Source organism: Schistosoma mansoni, chromosome W (genome assembly GCF_000237925.1).
Source record: "Schistosoma mansoni strain Puerto Rico chromosome W, complete genome".
Taxonomy (NCBI): Eukaryota; Metazoa; Platyhelminthes; class Trematoda; order Strigeidida; family Schistosomatidae; genus Schistosoma; species Schistosoma mansoni.
This window is the reverse complement of record NC_031502.1, coordinates 50,256,704-50,281,289: the sequence shown is the minus strand read 5'-3', so window position 1 is coordinate 50,281,289 and position 24,586 is coordinate 50,256,704. Positions and strand designations below refer to the sequence as shown.

The window sequence follows — 24,586 nt, the reverse complement described above, 5'->3', positions numbered from 1 at the left end:
AGGTTCAGGTACATCCAGCTGACGAGTCCCAAATAGGACGAAACGTCCATATGAGATTCCACTATTACCCACTATCCATCTTTGCTTACCATGCTTGTGAATTAAGGCTATATCGAGGCAATACGCACAGTATGCACATATGCCAATTAGAGACTGACCAGTTGCAGTCCTAACACATCGATGGGAAGATTCAAACAAACAATACTAAGTTGGATTTTATTATTTGGTTGTGACTTGTCAAAGAAGTTAAGACACGACTCTTTTAAATATCAAGGAGTCACACCTTTTCTTATTCAAGCTCTAGATATTCTACAGTGAGTATACTATATCTTAATCCTGTCCGATCTTCCTTATGCTTTTGAGTCATAATCTTTGAAGATAAACTGACTGAATTACAAATATCTTCTAAGCACTGCTTCAGCATTGTACAACTCATAAGTGAACAACTTCTAACGTTAAATCCAAAGTTCTATATAGTAAATAACTGTGCAGATCTACACTGACCGAAAAGACTAAAATATGTGTTATACATGTAAAATAACTGACAACCAACATAATATAACGTACCAGCCGCTATGAGATCCGGATGATGAAAGAATAAATATACTTAAGTAGAGTAAGATATATGATATCAATCTACCAAGTCATCAGACGTCAACCTTAGTTGGGTTAAGTGGTACGCCACTCTTAAATGGGGAGTCCCAGTCAATACGATCTATCACATTAGTCTAGGTTGATAATTATAAGTGAATTTCACAGTTTAGCCAATAGAGTTTGAATTCAGTCTTTTTTGTATTAGTTTTAAAAAAAAAATTTAGTATAGTTAATTATTGTGTCCACTTCCATGAAATATTGGGAATCATTTTATTTTATCAGTTTTAGTTATATCGATTCTGGTCAGAGGAGAACAACTGATAAATCGTCATCATCACGAACGTGTTCTTCTTCTTTTTCTGTGATAAAAGAGAATGGCAAGTTAATCACATTTTGATTAGAAAAAAAGTACTATATCCCATATTGTCTTTTAAATAAAATATTAACTATTCTACCCAATTCTTTACTGCTTCTATCTTTGATATTTTTTGTTTGTAATAAGTGTTATGTGTATGTTCAACTAGAATCTTAACCCTCATGACGCCATAGTCCAATAAATGCGTATTGTTACATATTTTTCTACTGGATTTTAATTTTTGTAATCACTAAGATTATTCCCTACTCTTCCTATAGGTCATTCCAAATTACTTGTTTCTTTTCAATTGCGTTGCGATAAAAATGTTAACTATTCGGTTAGTTAATTGGAAATTCAACGGCCTAAAATTTTCAATTCAAGCCAATTCATAAGTTGCATGCGTCACAGGCTGATGTCATTTCGAATATCATCGAAAATCGAGAATTACTAGACAACTTTCTAGTCCTAGTATGGGACTCCTCAGGGTGCGCGCCCATGAGCCCGTTGCGGATGGAACCTACGACCTACATCCGACTGACGAGTCCCAAATAGGACGAAACGTGCATCCTGGATTCCACTGCCAGACACTATTCAAATCTGCTTAAAAACAAGTATATATCATTGTGAAATTTGTATATAGGTGCTTAGATTCAAATCACCGGTCGCACATAGTATAAACACAAAAGACTATACACAAGAACAATAAAACATGAAATCCTCAGGTGAAGAAAGAATATGTATAAAATGAGAGTTATAAGATGTTTTCAAAACTTGAGTCTAAGATAAAAAGCGAATTTAGATTCACATCGTTATATGATCTGTTCTCTATTATATCACCTCGGATTCCCAACCACTAATTCCTATCAGTATCAAGATTCCAACTCGGAAAGTATATACCTCCTAATAACGACTCAAATAAGCAGTTACTCATACCTGAGTGGACTGACTTAACTTCTTTTATAAACTTAGTCCTACATACCAAATTTATACTAATTTATTTACTAGATATTTGGTTATGAGCCACACTCTGAGTGACTAATAAGGACCAATAAAACTGCCCCCACTTGCCGAAACTGAAGTATGTACAGCGGGTTTCGAACCAGGGACGTAGTGGCGGAAATTTGAATACTTCAACCACTAAGTAGCCACTGCCCCTACATACCGAATGTGTTTAATCACCCTGTATTCTTCAGAACTCTATGAAAGAAACAATTTATGACATTATTTTTAACAATAAATACCACTGAGCAGTAGTAATACACTTTCTGTGATGATCTTTGAGTGACTTATTCTTTATTGATTAACTCATTTATCGGGTATAGATTCGTGCACCTGGCTACTAGTGAAGGTTAGTGATACTTTCTAGTTATCTGAACTGAGGTCGGTGGGGTGGGGCTCGAAACTGTGATTTGTTAGTTGAAACTCGAACAATAACTACTGAATCACCACTCCAAGACTTATTCTTGTACAAATAATCTCCAATTTAAGCAATTCAGAAAGTAAATGAGTGTGTTTGTGAAGCGAAATCCTTAATTTTTAAAATGATAATTCATTTGCCACATTATTAACTTGTCATGTATAGCAGTTTAATGATGTATGAAAGTCAGACAACATACTGAACAACTGTTTCATTCTGTCACATAAATCTATGCAACTCATAGCAGTAAGGAATAGGATTAATTATTCTACCGCCTAAAGTTCAATGTGTCAACCTAGGAAAGATTTATTATTATTTTAAAATGATTTCTATAATGAGTAATGTTCAGGAGTCCAATTAAAAAGTGTTGAACATTGTTTATAATAGAATAGATAGATTGTGAATGATGGGATGCGTATTTCGTTTTATTTGGAACTCATCAACTGGATGTACCTCTTTTTCAGTGTTGTGATGGTCACACCGTAACTCGAATCCGTTATTTTTCACTTTAAACACCTAACACTTTATCCTAATAGCTACTGAGTTGATTAAATTTTACAACAAGTGTAATGTTGATATCATTATTAGTAATAGTAAAATCTGAATGTAGTAAGTATAATGAATTTTTAAACTTATTATATTGTTTACAACCTTTTATCCTGATACATATTACTGAAGTGTTCAATTGTAGTAGTATTATCTACAAAATCTTATATTTTTTCAAAGATTTCACAAGGTCAACTCCACTAAACCATAAACTTTTTAAAATATATTTTAAAAAACGTTCTGTTTTTTTTCTTATTGATGAAAACAATGTTTTTGTTTGTAAGCAAAGATGGATAGTGGCTAGCAGTGGAATTGAGAACGCGCGTTTTGTCCTATTTGGGACTCGTCAGCTGGATGTACCTGAATCTCAGAGTTAATGTTCACTGTGGGACTCGAACCCAGTACCTTTCGCTTCAAACACCATCGCGTTATCCACTCAGCTACTGAGTCCTGATAGCCACTTGCTTGTGCAAACAAACAATACTAGGTGAATGTTGTTATTTATTTTGTTTTTTTAGTTGCAAACTTTCCGATCAAATTAACTGAATCAAATAAGACAACAGTAATCTCTTTCAACCCATCCAATATGAATAATCAAAACAATTTTGATGATAACCAGAATAATTTTCATATGAAAAGAGACGAATATAATATTATTAAAACTAATGAAATCAATGAAGAGTAAGTTTATTTCTTTATTTCTCCCTTCCTTTTCTCTACTAAAGAAAGAAAGAGAAATAACGATAATAATGAATGTTAACATTTACACTTAACTTATTGTCCTCGCTGTTATGATAATAATAATATTGGCAATATAAATAATAGATGTAGTTCCCGATTAACATTGACAAAAGATTTACATCAACGGAACCTGAGGGGTTACATCATTCTACTTTGAGCGACTAAGTCATGAATCTTACCCCCCCCCCACTCACCTACTTTGATATATATATAATTCTACAGATAAATATTGGTTTCCTTGGACAAGGGAATATTGTCTAATAATGTCACCTTTTACCGTCTCTCCCTGTGGTCACTTTCTGCTTGTCACCCTGTATAAACTTTGAATATTATGTGTGAAAACAACGTACCATGATGACAGTTGTACAGCATCGCGGACTGATTAAAGTTAGAAATGTAAACTATTGGTTTGAAGGTTAGGCGCGCAGCACGAGGTCTGAAGGTTCTGAGTTCCATCCTCAGTGGGATTATATACACTGCTGTGGATTAACATACTAGGGCGAAACAACTGTTCATTGAAATATATTTGGAAAGTAATAAATAAAATCGAAGAATATCAAGTGTGAGATGATGCTTAACTTATGACTCAGTAGAAAACAAGGAATGAATGCACATATACTACTCCGATTGATTTAGTACTGAATAACATTCGACCATAGAACATGTGACCATTACTTCTGGACGTCTTCCAATCAACATTGATCACCTGTATAGGTAGTTATTCGGAAACATAAATAACTGTTAAATCGAACGAACTAATAACTTGCTTATAAAATTAATAAAACTATCATCAGGACATGTAAAATGTTCTAGCAAGTACCAGATAACAGCAAAGGAACAAGAATTAAACATCAAAATTTTCGACCCATTTTTCTGTAAGTACTTATCATCATACTCATTTACGACCAATAAGTAAAGTGATTTACTTCCGATCAACTAGCTTATTTCAACTTATGTGATTGTATAAGTCTGATGAATCTAAATTTTCATCCATCATCTCCTTAAGGTTTAAAAAATTTCTTATTGACTGGTATCGGTAAGCTGAAAACTTCGCTATTCTTCCCCTGGTTATCTTTAAACGGTTAGCCTTAAATTGATATGACTTCTGTTGAACGGCTAGCAGCGGTTGGAAAATTCGTATGATATGGCTCAGACTTGTTCACAATGGCACAAATGTGGTTTCCTGTCTATCTCGAATTCCAGTAAACCTTTGATAAATACCTTTCTACCCTGTCTTTTCAAACCATATCCCAAAGGTTTAGTTTTTCTTATCATTGCCAATACATGATTTCAATCACTTTTATGATATTCATCTTGTTGTGCCAATTCAGTGATATAGCAACTTGGGCCATCGCACATCTGTTCTACTCTCAATGTTGATGATGCTTGTCTCTATATATCCATAAAAAGAACAAATAATTAACCAATGATTAGGAAGAAAAAAGCAAACAACCCAGTTTTACTGTTAAGTATTAAAAGATGTACTAATCAAATTACGAGCTACTTTTTATTTGTTTCCGAAAATTTACCAGTTGTTCATTCTGTATAACTTATTGGTATATACATACGTATTATTTTTGTCTCAAGGTTGAACCAGAATCCAATGGTGATAGCATTCAGTGAAGAAATTGATCCTGCTGATAATGAAATATATTATCTTAATAACAATACCACCAATATTACTACTAATAATCATTCAGGATCACCTACGGAATCGTATGCAACAGTTACTCCGAATAGTGATAATGACAATGTTTTGAATATTACTGATGATAATTTACATTTCAAAAATAACGAAAATTTATCCCATGAAATAATGGATGAATTACAGTTGAATTTACGCTTAGAACAAGTACGAAAAGGGTGTTTTATAGTGAAAGTTTTCTGACTATCTCCTTCATATATTCAACGTTTGGCTTAGCAACCATTTTTTTTTAAATTTTAGACTAAATTAATGCATTCCAATTAGTGCTAACAAAATAGACAGAATGATATTGATTAATATCATGCTTACACTACAGATTGATTATCATCGATAGACACAGTGAAATACTATGTGTAAAGTTAGATTAATTCATGGATATAATTCTGTATCGAAAGAGCTAAATAATGTGCAAATTAGTGTACTCGACTTCGAAACAAACTCTCAGTGTGAAAGCTGTTGAACTACTTGGTTACACAGTCCGAAACAGGTGGAACGAGGTTCAAACCCTCAACGTGATGATTGAAAGTCACATGCCTTAACACTGAAGCACCACTTCTACTCTCATTAAATAATTAGAACTGAATCACTTTCAGTTATTGTTTAGCGTTTGATTGCTCGATGATCTGTTCTGCTAACTGTCATCACATTGTTTAGTCATTTGTTTCAGTGAAGCCCATTCAATTGATATTTTCACTGCATACACATTTTCAACTTCCATTCGATTGTACTGATATTACTTTTACCTAATTAAACTTTGAATTAATAGAATATTACTTGGTTTATTATCCTCTCTGTGTGATGATACAATGCGTGACGACATATGAAGAGATGCAACTTTTATTTTACTGAATTCTATGATGAATGAATCAGTCAGTCGGTCAACCAATCATTTAGCTGAGCAGGCAGTTACACTAACTGGCCACTATTTTAGATAGCCAGTATTATATTATCACTGCTCCTTAATAATTGTATTAAATTATAACGATCGAGTTACAATGTAGCAATACGGTTAGACATTGCATACATCATGTTTTGATGTTAAAACGGTAGAAGTAACCTTTAGAAAGAACATCTTTGATCTAAACTCCACACTAATTAGGATTTGTCAACAAGGAGTATATGTAATTTTTATGAAACCTCTATCACGCAGGTAGTTTCGTCCACACTTAACCTTCGTCGTTTCTATTCTTAGCTATCATAATATTTACATCACCGTTTATCTCTTTTTTGTGATTAAATTAATATAATAATCTATTTAAAGAAAAATAAAATGTTTCCATGTATTTTCCCTACTTTCCTCACTCATATTAACTCTGGTCAAGTCATTTTTTTAACTCTCTTTTTTTGTCGACATCATTCTTCAAATTGTCGATTACACAGTGTTACTCTCATGGGAAAAAAGTTAATTTGGACTATTCAAATCAGTTCAAGAGGTCCGCATTGAAAACTATAGATGGCACGATGGCAAATTCTGGTCAGTTTTATATATTCGTAACTTACACTTCTTATTTTCTTATTATATCTCCTTACCTTTTTCAAATCGAATTACCTTTGTGTATATATATATGTTATTTGACGATAATTATGTATATGTATCGGTGATTACAAATTAGTTGGTAGAAAGTTATAATCAGAAGGGGTTTTGTGGAGATTTTAGTAATTTTATAGTTTAATTCATGAGTCCATTGAAGCTAGACCACCATGGAAAACCTGAAAGCACCATTAAATGCTGGCTCAGTGATCTAGAGGTTAAGCGATCGCGCACGAGACTGATAGGTCCTGGGTTCGGATCTCGCAAGGCGGAATCGTGGATGTGCACTGCTTTGGAGTCCCACGATGGGACGAAACGGCCTTCCAGTGCTTCCAAGTTTTCCATGGTTGTCTATCTTCAATTGGCTTATGAATTCAAATATAGAAAGATATAAAGCAATTTTAGTCTCACAGTTTAAGGGAAGACAACGAGTGCATACACCTACGTCAATGTGATCCATTCTGAGCTATGTCACTCATAGTCTCCAACCATTGTTTACGATGGTCATGTGGACTCCAACCAATTAGTCTGCATCTACCAACATGGCTCAGACCAGAAGCTAGCGACTTTGTGGACTGATACCACGTTTTAATTTGGCCACCCCTAACTTTCTTCTAACCATCCCTAACACCAGTCAGCAATATCGGTCGTGGTAATCGGTGTTCAGACATACGTAACACGTGGCCCAACCATTTCAGTCGATGATGATTCACAACCTCATCAACTTGTTTACCATCATTTCCTCATACCCTGCGTCTAACATCACTATTACTCGAACTAGTATAGGCGGCTGTAAAAAAGACACCATTCGAAAAGGCAGAATGAATTCACTAAATAGATTGTATAAAATAAAGTTGAAACTCAAGATATAAGGTAAAACAAGGAGTGAATAAATCTACGCTAATATGACTGATTTTGAGTCATATTACCCAACATATATAACCATTGGCCATGATAATTGATTTTGCACCTACCAACAAGCTTCAGATTAACGAAGGCGAATTCATGATCTGATCCAACGTCTTGATTTGGTTGCTTTTAGTTTCCTGCCAACCTACTCACATACCAATAAACTTCGTGCGTCAAGTTAGTCGGTGAATGAGAATACGTAATACATGTCGCAACTACCTCAGTTGTTGAAGATTCACGATATTAAAATCAAACGGTTTACCATCTTTGCCTAGTACTCTACATCTGACCTCAGTATTGTTCATTCAGTAGTCCCAACATAAGCATGTAATTGATGATTATTATTTATCAGTTGTCACCGATTTTATTCACTTCTGAATCTTACTGTCTTTAAATTTATTTTGTTAAATTTCGTCTTTTTCCTACACTGTTTATTTATTTTTACTCTTCTTCGTTAGGACAACTGATAAAATCTGAGTCTCGACAAAATAAGAACACAGACGAAGTAAGTTTATTTCCATATGTTATTATTACTAGTAGTATTATTGTTGTCATGATCATTAGATTACTAGTTAAACTCAACATTTTTCTGTTTAAGTGGTCTTAACTGCTAATAGATTGAAACCGATGACCAAATACTTATGATAGCTGGAAATATTCAATTGTTCCAGTTTTCTTTTCTATTCTCTAAATTTGGTGCAATTTATAACGAAGAAATAAAACCAAAATCTTGGTCACATACACGGATACACTTTGTAACTTGTGAATTTTTACTGACGATATATAGGTTTCTCACATGAAATATCAAGCTAATAATGTGTAATAGCGAGAATAAATAATAGTTATTAGAATGTTTTAATAAAGCTTTAGGAAACATCTAATCCTTATCATGACTTGTATTATATTCTTTGATATTAAGAATTATAGAGTGTTACCTAATGCTAACTTGGTACATGATTTGCATTCCATGAATTATTTAACGTTCATACTGATCAATGTGATCATTTCCTCTCCACTAAGATTTGAAACCCATTGATGTAATCCGTTACGACCTTTTTACTGAGCTACATCATCGAAGGGAAACAGTTTTAACTTATGCACTACTACTGAGTGAACCGATACCTTCTTAGACCTCGAATCCCGCATCACCTTATGTTTCAGTTATCACTAAATAGCAATTATTCAAGCCACTGACGGAATTTAATCATTAATGAGGTCTGAACATAACACGATATCGGTCACTAATACTCAATGAATGATTGATACAGTTAATTAATATCATAATAGTGGTTAACTTAACAATCTGAAAGTGCATATAGTATCATTAAAATAAGTCGTCAATCACCACGTCATAAAAATATGTTTAACTGATTTTTTTTTATCTTATACTTTTCTTGATTAGTGGTTTAATGTTTAGGGCTATCCGCTTTCGAAATGTAGGTACCCGAATCGAATCTAGACCTTACATTCAAAAAAGCGTGGATTAAAGTCGATTACATAAACCCGTATTTGAGAAATGAGTGACACTTTTAACATTCAGTAGTGTAATTCAATTTTTTTTGTAATTTTCTTCCTATTTCCCTACAGCAGGAAGGTATACTCGGTACAAACTTAAAAAACAATAAAAATTTGTCAATATCTAATGAAAATATAATTATACTACCTACAGATGATGATGCCCTGGAAAAATTTCTTGAAGATAGCTAATAAGAAAAATAAAACTCTAAATCGTCTTTCTTTTGTGTTTCTTCAGTTGGAATCGTAACTTTTATTCCTAATCTTTTGTACAAAGAAAATTAAATATAACTTCTCTATTCTCACATTGTATGCTCTTATTATTCCTAACGTTATTTACTTAATTTTATTCAAATGATTACAATCCGAAAAAATTGTATGCAGAATGAAGTAACTTTGGAATCGATAATATATTTAAAGTAATTAAGAATTTCTTCGGAGATTTGTTTGTTACACTGGTCAAAATGATAGACATAGACAACTGACTTGCCATAACACATCAGTAAACGATATGGAATCTAAGCTACAAACTTTTCCCTCGGTTAATTCATTGAAACTACATTATCAATGTCAAATGTCCAACAATTTATATATATATATATATATATATATATATATATATATATACACCTTGCTAAGATTCCGTCCAACATGAAATCTGGGTTCGGAGTTTTCTGTCAACTTACTCCAGTCACCTAACATCAAAATATAATCCATACAATGTTAAGTTGCCTCGACTGATGGCCACATTGCGAATTGCTCAATAGAATTAAGTCGGTACTATGAACTAAACAAACGTTATACTGGCCACTACTCAGTGATTAACATACACAAACGTTCATTTCTAGTAAACACTGCTCTAAAAATTACTTTGCAATATATCTAGAATCAACTGCTTATGAATTTTGAAAAAAGAACAAGGCCGTATGTCAATTTGTCGTGGTCTTATGTTCGGCTTTCGATCACGTGATTTATCCACCAATCGGAATACGACTTGTATAATCTTAACACTGTGCCCAATCAATGACTTTTGATAGGTATGAGCAGTCTAGCGTCCTTATTGGTCCCTTGTCCGCCTAGCCCGTTCAGATTTTTTTATTTGAATACATAAATATTGGTACAAAGAGACACCAGAAACATATGCGCCACACAAATCTCATTTGATTTGTGTGAGGGCTGTGATACTGCCCAAGTGCCCCAACTGAAACAGTGGCTTACTTAGGAGGCCACACCCGGAGCCTTTGACCTAAACATCTGATCCACAAGGCAGTGGAGCATCGTAAGGAGAGGCATTCCCATGGTAACCGGTGATCAACGATTGATTCATACGCCATTTGTTCCCTCGGGGTACTGGAGTCCATGTGCACCATTGGCTTGAAATCAGGATTTTCCAACTCCCCTAGATGGACTCGCAGTGTCCACCGACCCGGTTAAAGCGCCAGACATTCGCTTTTCGTCCTCTCAATTCCGTAAATAACACCCGTGGCACGAGAAGGCGGTCATACCAGGGCATCTGGGGGCTAATTAACCGGGGACCGTCCAGAACACCAATACCAGCTTCTGCTATGCGAATCATTTATTCCAAGCATACTTGGTTTACATACTGGACAAAACAGACCACATCACACCATCAAATAGAAAATAACATTTGTACAAGATCAAGCCAAATGTGGCTGTGATCGTGGGAGACGGTAATTAATAAACTGAGTTGATTCAAGAACAGTAAATAGTATAATAGTAATCTATAGGTCAAAATGAAGCTTATAGTGAGAGAAATATAGATATACATAATCTAGTTACTGAGTAGATATACATTAAGAATATATTAGTCTATTGATAGTCCTCGGAAGTTACCCGTAATTTAATATTCACTAGGATATAACAGTATGCCTGCAATTTTGAAGGGCTAGTGCTTCATGACGAGTTCCACCCCTCGCCACCATGCTTCACGGTCGATTACGTCACCACTGAGCTATACTGATCACGACTACTTCTTGTAAGACTGAGATATACTTACAATTGATTAGTCACTGAGCATTGATTGACGAGTATCATGAATACCAAGTTCCCCCAACATTTCAATATAGTGCGTGTAGAGTCACTTAGACTAGTAACTACATCGTAACTTGATCAATAGAATTCAATCAGCATTAAGGAAGACTTGAAATCCATGCTATAGGTCGATGCTCAGTGATCAATTAGTTGTAAACATACCATAGTGACTGTCATTTAATCTATAGAAATCAATCATTACAGCTCTTAACACACATGACATGATAATAAACAACTAATCAACTTTCTATGCGGAAAAATATATTTTATTATCATTACCACCTTTGTACTAATTCAAGTTCCTTTGAATTAACTAACTTCATTATTTCTGACAAAAGCTCTAGTTAACCAACAATTCCTTCATCTTGTTTTACAGTTGGAAGGTTCATCTATTTTATTACCAGTAAGTTGCAGCAGCAGTAGTAGTAGTTAGTCAGTGACAAACAACAGTATAGAATCAGTCACAATTTGGAATTAATTCAAACGTTGTCAGTAAGAATCCTATTGCCAATTCTTGATACATCCTACTTATATCTGTTCGTATAAATAGCATACACTTTGTGTCAAAACAATAAGCGTATAAGTATGTATATTAGAAGTCAAAAAGTACACTACAGAAATTTATTAAAGAAAAAAGGCAATCAAATAACATGAGACACCTTTCACTTGCTGTCATTTTGTCATTGTTGTTCGAAAAGAAAGAAAACCATCCAAAGTGTTTTGTTTTATTCCTTGTTACCATTTTCTTTTTAATGAATATTTTTTTCTGTTTTGTTTTAATTGGAATTCGAAAGAAAAATGTGTTTATCAGAGAGAGAGAGAGAGGGTAGTATTATAAATGTAAACCAAAATAGTACAGAAAAGAATAAACATCGACAATCATAACGGAACAAAATATAGCATTGTCTTCACAGAAATTCATGCGTGAATTTTCTAGTACAGGTTTACTACCAGTCGACCAGTTAGTCATGTAATTTTATAGATTAATAATAAATGAATAGAGAAATAAAAGTAAATAAACACACAGAGAGTAAAGAAAGATATTTGTTTGTTTATTTTCATTGCAGTTTGTAATTTCATCATCCATATATGCAATCAGATGAATGATGGATGAGAACATAACAATATCGTCCATGCAATAACAAAACCTTATTCATGTGTGTAATGATCAATTACATAGAGGGAATAGTGGGGAAAAAATGGACAGCTTTAATCAAATAAAAAAAGGGAGGAAAGAGAGATAGTGCTGAAGATAAGAAGACTAACAAACAGACACACAAATAGATAAATATATATAAAATGAAAATAAATGGTTTATGTCATCAATAAAAAAAATCAGAAGATTAAGGCACACAATACACTTTTTTGTGATTTAGTGATTTCTGTCCAAGGAAGTCAATTTCTTTATTGAGTGTAGACAAAAGATGGTGTGATGATAACCAACAATAACGATGAATGTATCCAACTTTGTGTCCAGGGTATACAAACGAAAAATAACAGCATAGATTGCTGTCAATAACCACATAGAACAACATAGATGGATGTTTAAATTTCTTCTTCAAACAATCGTTGCCTAGTATTGGACAATCCACTTTGCGCAATCTTTATTCGTTATGAAAATGCAAACAGAAAGAGAGCGAATAAGTAAATAGAAAATCCAATCATAGTATGTACTAAAAACAAAATATTAGATAACTTCATCTCAGTAAACAATAATTTGAATGTAATATTTATCGCACAAAAAACTGACATTACCTATAGTACTGTTGAGAAAAAGCTCAGGTAGTAAGTAGTAGTTCAGGACATTATCCATTAATCCTAGAAAAAACTTACAGTATTTGCTTATAGATAGATTTTTCGATGTTCTGATGAGAAGCCATGATTTTATAGATGATCAAGTCATTGGATAACTAGATAATTATGCATTCCTTATGATATTGAGTGGAAATCGTGGTATATCACAGAAATAATGAAACTGTAAAAGGTGAAGCCATTTGGGTTCCACTACAATAACGTAACTAGTCCACCGAGTGTGACATGGCAATTGAAGATTACTACTGTGATCTCACGTGTAGAGGTCGATGTGTGGTGTAGAAGTCCCAGAGACTATGATGATACGTTTGTTATGTTCACTAATTATTCCTTATTGATATTTGATAGTTATTGATGAGAACTATCTTTGAGGGGCATAAAATTTTCACAAAACCACACTTAGTAACAAAATTTGCTTATTTATACCGAAAATGAATTCTAAAAGAATAAAACTAACTAAGCACATCGTATATCAAACTGGTCAAGAAAAATATATGAATGACTGCCAAAGCCAAGTAAAAAAGTTGCTTTCCACAAAATAGAAAATAAATGAATGTCGTTAGTTACTAATGATGAATATAAAAATGGAAGTTCATTCAAAAGTAATTAAAAAACAAGACAGAATACAAATGTTATTACATAACCTAACCAGAAAACGTTACATTTAAACAAGAGGGAGAGGGGGATAAGGAGAAATTCATGAATTCTACGGATGAAACATAAAGCCAAGAAAGCCCTCATACACAAATACAATAACCCTCCTTCGAAGAAAGTGAGAGACCCATTAACATAAGACCAATAATGATCATATATATTATTTATTTGAACACATAAATATTGGTACAAGGGGGCATTAGATATATATGCGCCACACAAAAAAATTGTTATTTCATTTTAATTGTGTGAGGGCTATGATACTGCCCGGGTACCCATACATATATCATATGCGCACAGAAAAAGTGTATGTCTTTGCCTAGATTATGGATAGTTAAATCTTCTTATACCATTCTTCTTATTATTATCTAACCTTGTCTACCACTAGTGATACTGTTATTACTTCCACCAAACTGAGATTTGTCTAGATAATTACATCTCGCTCTACGAACATAGTTTGGCTACTTGAACGTGCCAAATTCTACGTTGCATATGATTGAAATCCAAGGAAAATTGAAAAACAAACAAACACTATTCAACATATTCTTATATTAATATAATATAACTACACTACACAAAATGGGTATTAGCGGATCAGTGTCATTCTTTTACGTTATTTATCGGAAAATTTCCTTTCATTATTACAGAATTAAAAAAAGCAAAAAAAAATCGATATTAATTTTTAATTCGGCAAAATGACACACATTGACATGAATAAAAAAAACACAGAAAAATTAGACTTACAAATTCATTTGCTTTAGAAATCAAATAATCACATGCCTGATCAACATTTTCTGGTGCACCTGTTACTAATACAGTATTACCATCTTCATTGGCGCTATTGATATTTCGTTTACTAGGGAATTCAATGCGTACGTTGTAGTCTCGCATGACTTTTTGAATAGCATTACCTCTAGCACCGATTAGTCGAGCATGTGTCTAAATGTTAAAAATAAATAAAAAGGAAAGAATATACGCAAACAAAACTCTACTTTGTAACATTGCAGATTTATAATATTAGGTAGTTGAAGGTAGTCGACAAGGAACCTTAAACCTAGGATTTTAATGTTATTTGACACCTGTAATCTTGAAGGAACTGGTGCCGCCTGGGGGATTCGACCGCATGAAACATTATCTTTGAAAGTAGAAGTCATACGTAAGTGACAGGTTTTCGATTACAGGTGTCTTTGAAGTGAGTAATGTTGATTTTAGGTGCAGGGTACTAGTAAAAGGTGATAAATCAGTTGACGAGTTGATGAATCTGCATCAACTGAGGTGGTTAGAACATGTGTTACGTAGGCCTAGTCACTGTCTACCTCGACAGACGACGTCTGCTGATGTAGAAGTAGGTTCAAAGAGAGTTAGGGATGCCTAAACTTAGACAAGTTATTAGTCCATGCATATATTGACTGTTAGACTGAGTAGTAGATATGACACGATAAAAAGATGATATCATTAACGTCAATAATTTTTGAATCAATTCAGTATAAACTTTGTTCAATATGATAAGTGTGAACTTAAGTTCGATGTGATAACTGCTTTATTTTCAGTGTGAATTCTAGCTAGTATGATAGTTTTTGTATAAAATTAACATGAACTATGCTAAGCACAATAAACAGAATGTGACTTTTTTCTAATTCTGGCATTTTGCATAAATGTGACATTTTCTAATTAATAATCAAGTGTATTTAAAAATCAATACATAAATGAGTGAATTTTCGGCTAGGGTTGTTGTGTTTTTCAGTGAATACATCTTCACTTGTACCACACTTTTGTGTTTTTACTTCACAATGGTGTAGACGCGTAGATCTTCCTCTCGATTTCGAACTCCAATAACGCGTTGAACTTTCCCACTGTGTCTTATCGAACCATAATTTTACTGCTGAGTTTTTTATTGTCATCTTTACCACAATATTCCAATCTCTTTTAAAATACAACAGAATAATTTTGTCTCATCGTGCTAATGCGGTATGGCAACCTGGGCCAACGAACATCTGTGCCTAGTTCAACATTAATCATAACTGACTGAATAGGTTGTTATTAATCAGTTCCCATACTTCTTATTCATGTCTCGTTGCTTATTTCCAACATCTATTTATTATTACTTTACACGTACAAGCGAAAATATGTTACCCTGCATTTTTTTTATAAGAAACTAAGGGATATTACTAACAATAGACTATCCATAAGAAAGTGTAAATGGGGTTAGGAGATTCGGACATGCAAATAAAGGTTTATAATTAACTGATCCCTTCTTAACAATACTATGCTTAGAAATCCTAATATTCTAACATCAGACAGCAATCACAACAAAAAAAATTTTTATAACACAAATATTTACCTCTACAGGAATGAATAAATTCTCAGTTACTTCAGCTAACAATTTGTTAATAGTGTTCTCGAGTTCAATTTTTGCTGCAGATACATGTTCCTGATAACCACGTAGAATAATTTTTGCTTGTTTCTCTTTAGGCAATCCTGTCGATGATAATTCTTCATTTTCATTATTGTTATTATCATTATTGCTACTGTCTTCTACTATAGGCTTCGAAATACCACAGAAAGTAATATCATCACTGATTTCAGTACTATTGTTGTCATTTGATGAATCTTCTGGCATTGACGACAATGATGGTGTTGACGGTTTTAAAACTACTGAACTCTTATTATTATTACTAGTAGTAGTAGTAGTACTACTACTACCACCAGTGTCCACACGAATGCCAACATCATGTTTAGAGCAGATATCAGCTCTCATGCTAAGAATACTTGATAAGAATCTATAGGGAAATTCTACAACTGCTTCATAACTTCGTGCAATTTTATCCGCTTTCATTAGCTCACATTGTTGTAACCATTCAGCTAGATCAACTTTAGCTGCTTCTATATTCGCTGGTGTACCACGTAAAAAAATGTAGTCGGAACCAGAAGCATGTTGAGGTGGCAAACGTATATTAACCTATAAGAAAATAAAAACATTAAGATAACTGAATATATAGATAGTAATTATTTGTTTGAATATGTTAATATTAGAACGTATAAAGAAGACGACCATGGAGAATATCTACCCGTTTACATTAAACCGATACAATTTTCATCATAATTTATTGGAAAATATTCTTTCAAATTACCTACAACTCCCTTATTAAAATTTCTTCAGCATTAAATAGATTACATAGTATAAGTTGATAATGAGAATTATCTACAGACTAGAATCAATGCTCGTTGATACTACTAACAATGTGTATAAGTAGTTTCCTATGATGATATCCAATTGTAAATCCATTCACAATTCCACTATAAAACTTACAATAAGCAAGCTGATTAAAATGACTCATTTGAACAAAGATGAAAATCGTCTGACACCTAATTACAATTTTTTTCGACCAATTTGAATGGAAGTATTTGATCACATTCATTCAATAGTGTACTTCATTTACATTATATGATATGACAAGCAGAACTACAAATGATTAGTTCAAGATCTTCATATTCGAACTATTTATTCAACTGTTTACTTGACCTGATAAAGTAAATAATGTAAATAGTCACACCACTTTGACTAAATATTTTGTGTACAAAAATTTAAATCATCCGTAGAGTGTTCATTCAGTTGGGCACTGGTTCTGTTTCTCAATGATTACTCAAAAACCAGTCATTTGATCACCCAACAATTTATCAGGCCGATAACCTCAGACATTTTATCAGTACTATCATAAAAGAATGCACATTACGTTAGAATGAGTCATATGTCAGATAGTTGGAAAAGATCAACAGGAAACCCTGAATCTAAGATTTGTGTTAGTTAACACACACGAGAGTGAATAGTACCTGAAATCTTGAGGAAACGAAGACATCTTGTGATATTCAAACACTCATTGTCACAACCATCAAGTTATTCGTATTGCAGCTGACCTAGGTTCAGATCTTCCTACTAAAAAAATGCTGAATATAGTATCAAGTCAATTTGACTAACAACCACAGATCAACTTGATCGATAGAATACAATCAACATCGAAGACTGATATGACAGAACAAAACGATTACATTATTTTAATCTATACTTTTTACACAAATTCTTTATGAACTTTGTTCAATGTGACGTTTTTGAGGTTAATATTTCTTGTATGAATTCAGTGTGAACTTCGTTCAATACAATAAGTCTAAACTTCCGTTCAGTGTGACAACTATATTCTCCATATTCATTAAGTATGATTTTTTTTAACAGTAAGTCTATGTATTTCCCATTATATGTGATATTATTAAAAGTGTGTGTAAACATTAGTATAGAAATGATTGCATTTTGGTTGAATAGCGATATGATTTTAAAGAATTAATAAGTTCCCATTACACCAATCTTTTGTGTTTTCACTTTACCTCATGAGAATTGCAGTGGATCCCGATGGTCAAATAAAAGCAGTAAAATTGTGGACATAAAGTGTCGACACGTACATTAAGAGAGACAAAACAGAAATAACAAAGACTAAGCAAATATGATATTGATGAACCATTCAGTAATCCATTAATGCAAATAAATTACACACTTAAGATATAATAAAAGATTATACATACAGAATGTTTTTGCCTGATTTCCATGGCTTTAGATAAGGTTTCTGCAGTTATATTTGTCACTTGGTCAGGCACATTATTATTCCGTTTATTACTATTACTACTATTATTGCCACGCAATGAACGACGTGACTGTTCACGTGTTGTTGTATCTGATGAAGTAACTATTAAATTACGATGAAATTCCTGAGGAACTGGGAATGTTTCTTCAATAGGTAGAAGAGGCTTTATGCCTTCTTCAAATACCTGATTAATACGTTCTTGTACGCCTGTTATCACAAGAATGCCAGAAACAGGGTGAAACTCTGATAAAAGAATCAAATAAAGAAAGAAAATGTAATCAGAATGAGAACAATCAATTACTGTACTTGATGGTCGATTAGTGTATAATAGTGTGAAAATTTGGCATAAAACCAAAAAATATAACGTACTTTATTAATTTATCACTAATATTATTATCAACTCCCCAACCAATGTACAGATAATGCCCAAGTGACAAGAGTGTCTAAGGTAGAGTAGGGCTCGAACCTAAGATTAAATAACTGAAAATCGGAACCTTTAGACACTGAGATACAGCCTAAAACAACTATGTTCATGTGATGCATAGAATAGGAACCAGAAAGCAGTAATCAATATCAGCCGAACAAGAGCAGAGAAAGCAAAGGCACAAGCCGAATACACAGAAGTAAACAAGCAAGTGAAGAGGAGCATCAGAGCCGACAAACGTAAATATGTGGTAGATCTAGCAATGACAGCGGAAAAGGCTACAACAGAAGGAAACATGAGACCATTGTACGATACAACAAAGAAACTCGCTGGAAATTATCATAAACCAGAACGACCAGTGAAAAGCAAGAAAGGCAAGGTCATCACCGGCATTGAAGAACAACAGAACAGGTGGGTAGAACACTTCAAACAACCCGAGTCATCTAGTCCTACGTTCTGAGATATAACCCTCTGGGCTTTTCAGACAGACTGAACTTCTGTAGAATTGAGGAATTCACAAGTGAATGACCATCAAGTAGTGGTCAATGTTATGCTTCCCCTTTTCCTCAGTGCTAATTGAATTCTATTGATCCGGTCGCAACTCAATCAACACTAAGGACTAGACAAACACGACAATGGTCACTACTTAGTGACCAACTTATGTAAAATTTAACTAATATTGAACCTAGTATTTTTTTTTTAGTAATCAAATGGTTATATTGACACAGAGAAGACAAGTCGGTGAAAGATCTATGGGTTATTATTATCATTATTACTATTACCATTATTACTCATAGAGGGTTGTTTCATTTAGGAAAAAAAGAAAAACGAATTAGAACAAAATTACAAATTATAAACATTTACCTGATTGATTAACTGGTCTTTCATCAAATGTTGATAAATTATCGAAGTCAGAATTATCAAATGAACGACTAAATCTAATCTGCACTCTATATAATCGTTCGAGTTCCGGTAGATGTGAACGATTGCGTTCCAACACAGAAATATGATTAGGATCAGTGAAAGGAAATTCTTGAACTACTTGTTCTTGCATATCTTTGATAATTTGTTGCAAAACTTGAGCCGCAGTCTTTTATTTTATTAATTAGAAAAGAAAATATTCATAAATATATATTTATTTTTACATTTATTTTGACAAGAGTTGATACATATAACAGTTAATCAATCATAAGAAACGTTGGACCTGAGATATATGGGGCGATGTATGCGACTCCATATCAACATGGTGAAATATAATTATCCAGACAAATGTCAGAGTAATGTTAGGGGCATAACAAATGGAATATGAAGTATGTTAAGTCCAAGCATCGGACGCCTCCGATAATTCTTTAAATACTAAATCTTCAACAGATTACAAGGTGGTAATACAATCGAAGCTTTACTCTAAAGTTGGTTTCTGGTACATTGAATGGATTAATGCATTTGACGTTCGGTCACAAAGTCGCAGGTTTGGGCAACTAACTGGTATCATAGCAGCTCAAAATCAAGTACACGAATATCTACCTGGGTAAGCGTGTTAACTATCGAGTTAATTATATGTCTGCATGTATCTATTAACAGAACTCATTAAAGTGTGTTGATTCGTGTTACTGAGCTTTTGTTGTCAAGTTAATAAGTGAAAACTAGCAAAAATCCTTAAGACAGCCAACGTAGCTTAAAAATAATTTATTAGTGTCAAAAATAAAGGGTCACTTAGAGGAATCGATACCAAAGATAAAAAGAATAACTCCTAATTGACCTGTCTCTTATTAAATTTAATTGCAAGTAAACGACAATTTACTGCACTATCCTTCAATTCCCCTCCTACTCCTTACTTGTTTATTCGGCTGATGGGACAAAAATTAAAGTTGAGCGTTTGCCCGTGAGACGGAAGGTTCTGGGCTTGATTTCTTATGTCAACGTCGCGGATGTGCTCTGATGAATTAATGTAATTACCCCAATTGATTACGGTGAAAGAGATGGTACTGTTGTAAAACTAACTAAATGAATTTACTCACAGTCAAAAATTATGTATATATATATATATATATATAAAATTTTATATATTTATATAAACGCATAAACATCCGTACAAAGAAGTACCAAAACATATATGCGCCAAATAAAGCACTAATTTGTGTGTGGGCTGAGATACTGCTTGGGTGCTAAAAAAGAAACAGGTAGTTTCCCAAGAAAGCCGTTCCCCAAGCTTTGACCAATAATTCTAATCTATAAGACAGTGGAGCAATGTTAGGAGATGCAGTTCCATGGTAGCCGGTGACCAACAATTGGTTCATAAGTCATGGAGCCTATTGGTTTGATTCAGTGCTTCAACTCTCCTGGGTTGTTCCTCCGTATCCACCAACCCGGTTAAAGCGCCGAACATTCATTTTTCGTCCTCTCGTTTTCGTAAACAATACCCCCGCCGCGAGAAGGCATTCTGTATGACTTCCCTGACAGTGGCTATATACGTGTGGCCATATGAGGACATTTCGAGAGAAGGGGACTATGCTCAATATCATCCGTACCGGGGCCTGTCTTACACAAGGACGAGACGTCCATCCAGTGTTTCCAGGATTTTAATGGTGGTATAATCAAGATCAGTTCGTAATATAAACTGCAAAAAATAATGAATATAAAAGCAAACATATAACTAGTTGTGAACTGTACAGAATGTTTGAATATCAAAGATTTGTTGTAAATGACTGTTGTTGAGAAAAGATCTACAATATATGAACTAAAAAAGAGTTGTGCAGTGTGATACATAAAAATAATATTTATTTAAAGAAAACACACCCAAACATACTTCAACACATGCTTTAGAGCCAATTAATTTAATATACAAAGGCTCAGTGGAATGTTCAGTTGAATTTTCTGGATTGGATTGTACATGATTATTGTAACGGGGCATTATTACACGGACAGTTTCTAAATCGGGATTCGGGAAATTGCGACGATACTGGTTAATTCCTTTCAATATAGATGGATCAACTGGAATTGATTTTTCCACTTCGTCTTCCTACAAAAAGAAACGAAATAAATGAGAGATGAGGAAATGAAATAGCACATAATGATATAATCTAAAAAGTTTCGTTTCACACTAAACGTGTTTGAACATGCCCGTGAGCATTGACTGCTTTGCATGAAGCGGTAGCTAATTATTTAAGGGATTCGATTTCTAAACAATAAGTCTCAGATCCGAACTTTATTTCACTTACCGCGTTTTGGACAACTGATAAGTCTCAATAGCTCTTACACTTCGATTGTGACTCAAAGTCAAGTACACCAATTTTTACCTGGTAAATGATGTTATCTAACAGCGCCTGTAGCTCCTCCTAGGACTATTGCCGGTCCCAAGAACGGATAAAGGAGAAGGGTTGAGCATAAGGTTAGCGACCCCATCACGTAGGAAAAATAACTCGCTAAAGAACGCTAACCAGAAAAAATTATTCAAACCATTTAAATTCTGCCCTGGGAGTTGAAGGAAAAGTTATGACGTCTCATGATGAAAGCCGAGTTCCTTCGGAAGTCATGAGGTCGATGCCGTATACAGCCGGTAATTGATTTTGCTTTTCCCGGGAAGAACTGGATCTCCTGTCTCTTTTTTCCATAAAAATAATTAAACACCAGTTATTCAGATGCCAAAATGCAATTCTGTCTTACACATCACTCTTCATGGGAATTATATCATTATGCGAAGAGAGGAGATTGGATAAACGTGTGACCGTACCTATTATTCAATATTCAATGTCTTCCATACTGGAATTATGAAAAAAGAGCTGATAAGATTTTCATACACATGAATGACAATTAAAGAAATTTGATGGAAATTTCACAATGCAAAATAAAGTATCTAATGTAGAATTGATTTTAGATAATGCAGTTTACAATGAAAAATACAATGATAACTAACCTAGGTTTGAAATAAGACAAATGATAGTAATTTCAAAACTGTAACGATCAAGTGTAGTAGTGGTATAACAGAGAATTATGACCTTCAATCCTATTAGAGATATAGGATAAAAGATGCGAAACAATACGATACTTGGCAATACATTAGACAAAAGACCAGGTACGAGATCACTAGATCGGCATTTGTTCGAGACATCAGGCAATAGAGTATCATAAGTGGTGATGTGAACTCGGATATAAATATTCCAGTGACATCAAATATAAGCGGTCAACATGAAGTAAATCTATAGTAGAAGTCAAAGTCTGACATAGTCTTCAAGATCTACGCAATTGAGTGTGTAAATGTTCACACATTGACCAATCACATCGTATTTTCTCCGACATACGAGGAATATACAAAAAGAAAATACTTTATCTCCACAATCTATTTCATAATAAAAACTACTTATCAAGGCAGAAAAAATAATTTTTAGAGAAAAACCATTGATATTCATAATAAAAGCATAAGAAAATCGATAATACTATATAATTACCAAAGATTTTACAACACCTTCCAATTCATGTTTCGCTTCCGACACAGCAGATTTAGTACCAACAATTCGAATTTCACAAGCCGATTTTGGATCGGATTCAAAACGATCTGGGAACACCAATTCCACATTATGACGGCGGCGAAACTGTGTTATATTCGATGCGTGTCGTCCTATAAGAATACCATGAAATCTAGGATTGGCATGAACAATTTCCTAACATTAAAAGAAAGAAAGCAATGAAAACCACAAAAAACAATCACAGGAAGACAAGAAAACAAAAAGTCAAAGCAACAAGCCAAAGAAAAAAAGTGATAAATTACAATAGAACTATAAAACACAACAGTAACACTAACGATAACAATCAAAATAGTATACCAAAAAACCAATATGAACGAAATTTATTGCTAAACAGAAAAATAATGTTCAGAATATAAAAACAGGAAAAACAGTTCAAAAAAACAGTCAATATAAAATAAAACATATGAAAGATAAGACACAAAAATATCAGACAACATACAGACAAACGAATACACACATTCAAAGAAAAGCGCGAAAATAACACAAAAAACATTGATAAAAAAAGGAAGAAAAAAAACACCAAGGAACTAACATCAACATTGAAACACTATGAACCAAAAACAGTAATATCACAACACGATGAACATGGAAACTACTCCGTTAAATAATTGAAGGTGAATAAAATTCGTACAAACAGAAAATAAGTAATCCATAATCGAGAGCATCAATTGACCCACACATTCATACTTACGAAACACCATCCAGAACACAACAAAACCGTTTACCTACATTTACAACAACAAATAAACTTTATACTCTTACATCCATTCAGCAATATCATCGCCATAAGAATATCAACAACAACAACATCATATATCAAACAATCTTCAAACCCTCAATCTATCAATCAACCAACCTAATATTCAACCCATCAATCGAACCAATCGACAGCAAATCTCATTATATAAGGTCCAAAATACAGACAATCACACACACATACAACAACAACAAGTCAAAACCATTCGAATCACTATTAAAAAACACATCACAACAACACTTAAGGCCTTCACAAACATATCACACAGAAAACATTGACATGTTTCGCACACGGTTTGTCAACACGATCACAGTTTTCTATAACTAACGGTGAACATGGAATGTGTGCGAACGGGTAAGGCCGAAATCATATCAACTCCAGCACCCCAAAATAACATCTATTTAAGACAGTGGGTTAGCA

The 24,586-nt window shown here is 33.6% G+C and overlaps 2 protein-coding genes across 2 annotated transcripts in view; one reads left to right on the top strand and one right to left on the bottom strand.

Annotated features, from left to right (window-relative positions):
* Nucleotides 1–9,505, top strand: part of Smp_062680 (hypothetical protein) — a gene marked incomplete at its 3' end in the record, with an annotated part of 44,241 nt that extends 34,736 nt beyond the window's left edge. The window contains exons 7-12 of the mRNA XM_018790044.1: nt 877–938; nt 3,431–3,593; nt 5,241–5,505; nt 6,739–6,832; nt 8,257–8,303; nt 9,386–9,505. Coding sequence (XP_018655426.1) covers nt 877–938; nt 3,431–3,593; nt 5,241–5,505; nt 6,739–6,832; nt 8,257–8,303; nt 9,386–9,505 — 751 coding nt within the window. The remainder of the gene's footprint in view (nt 1–876; nt 939–3,430; nt 3,594–5,240; nt 5,506–6,738; nt 6,833–8,256; nt 8,304–9,385) is intronic.
* A 2,436-nt stretch (nt 9,506–11,941) lies between these two features.
* Nucleotides 11,942–21,797, bottom strand: Smp_155920 (high-density lipoprotein receptor (hdl); the record flags this gene model as incomplete). Its single annotated transcript, XM_018790043.1, has 6 exons — nt 11,942–12,967; nt 14,576–14,770; nt 16,173–16,790; nt 18,404–18,705; nt 19,751–19,976; nt 21,693–21,797. 6 exons carry the CDS (start codon nt 21,795–21,797, stop codon nt 12,911–12,913), a joined length of 1,503 nt encoding a protein of 500 aa, XP_018655425.1. The 3' UTR covers nt 11,942–12,910.
* Nucleotides 21,798–24,586: the final 2,789 nt, after the last annotated feature.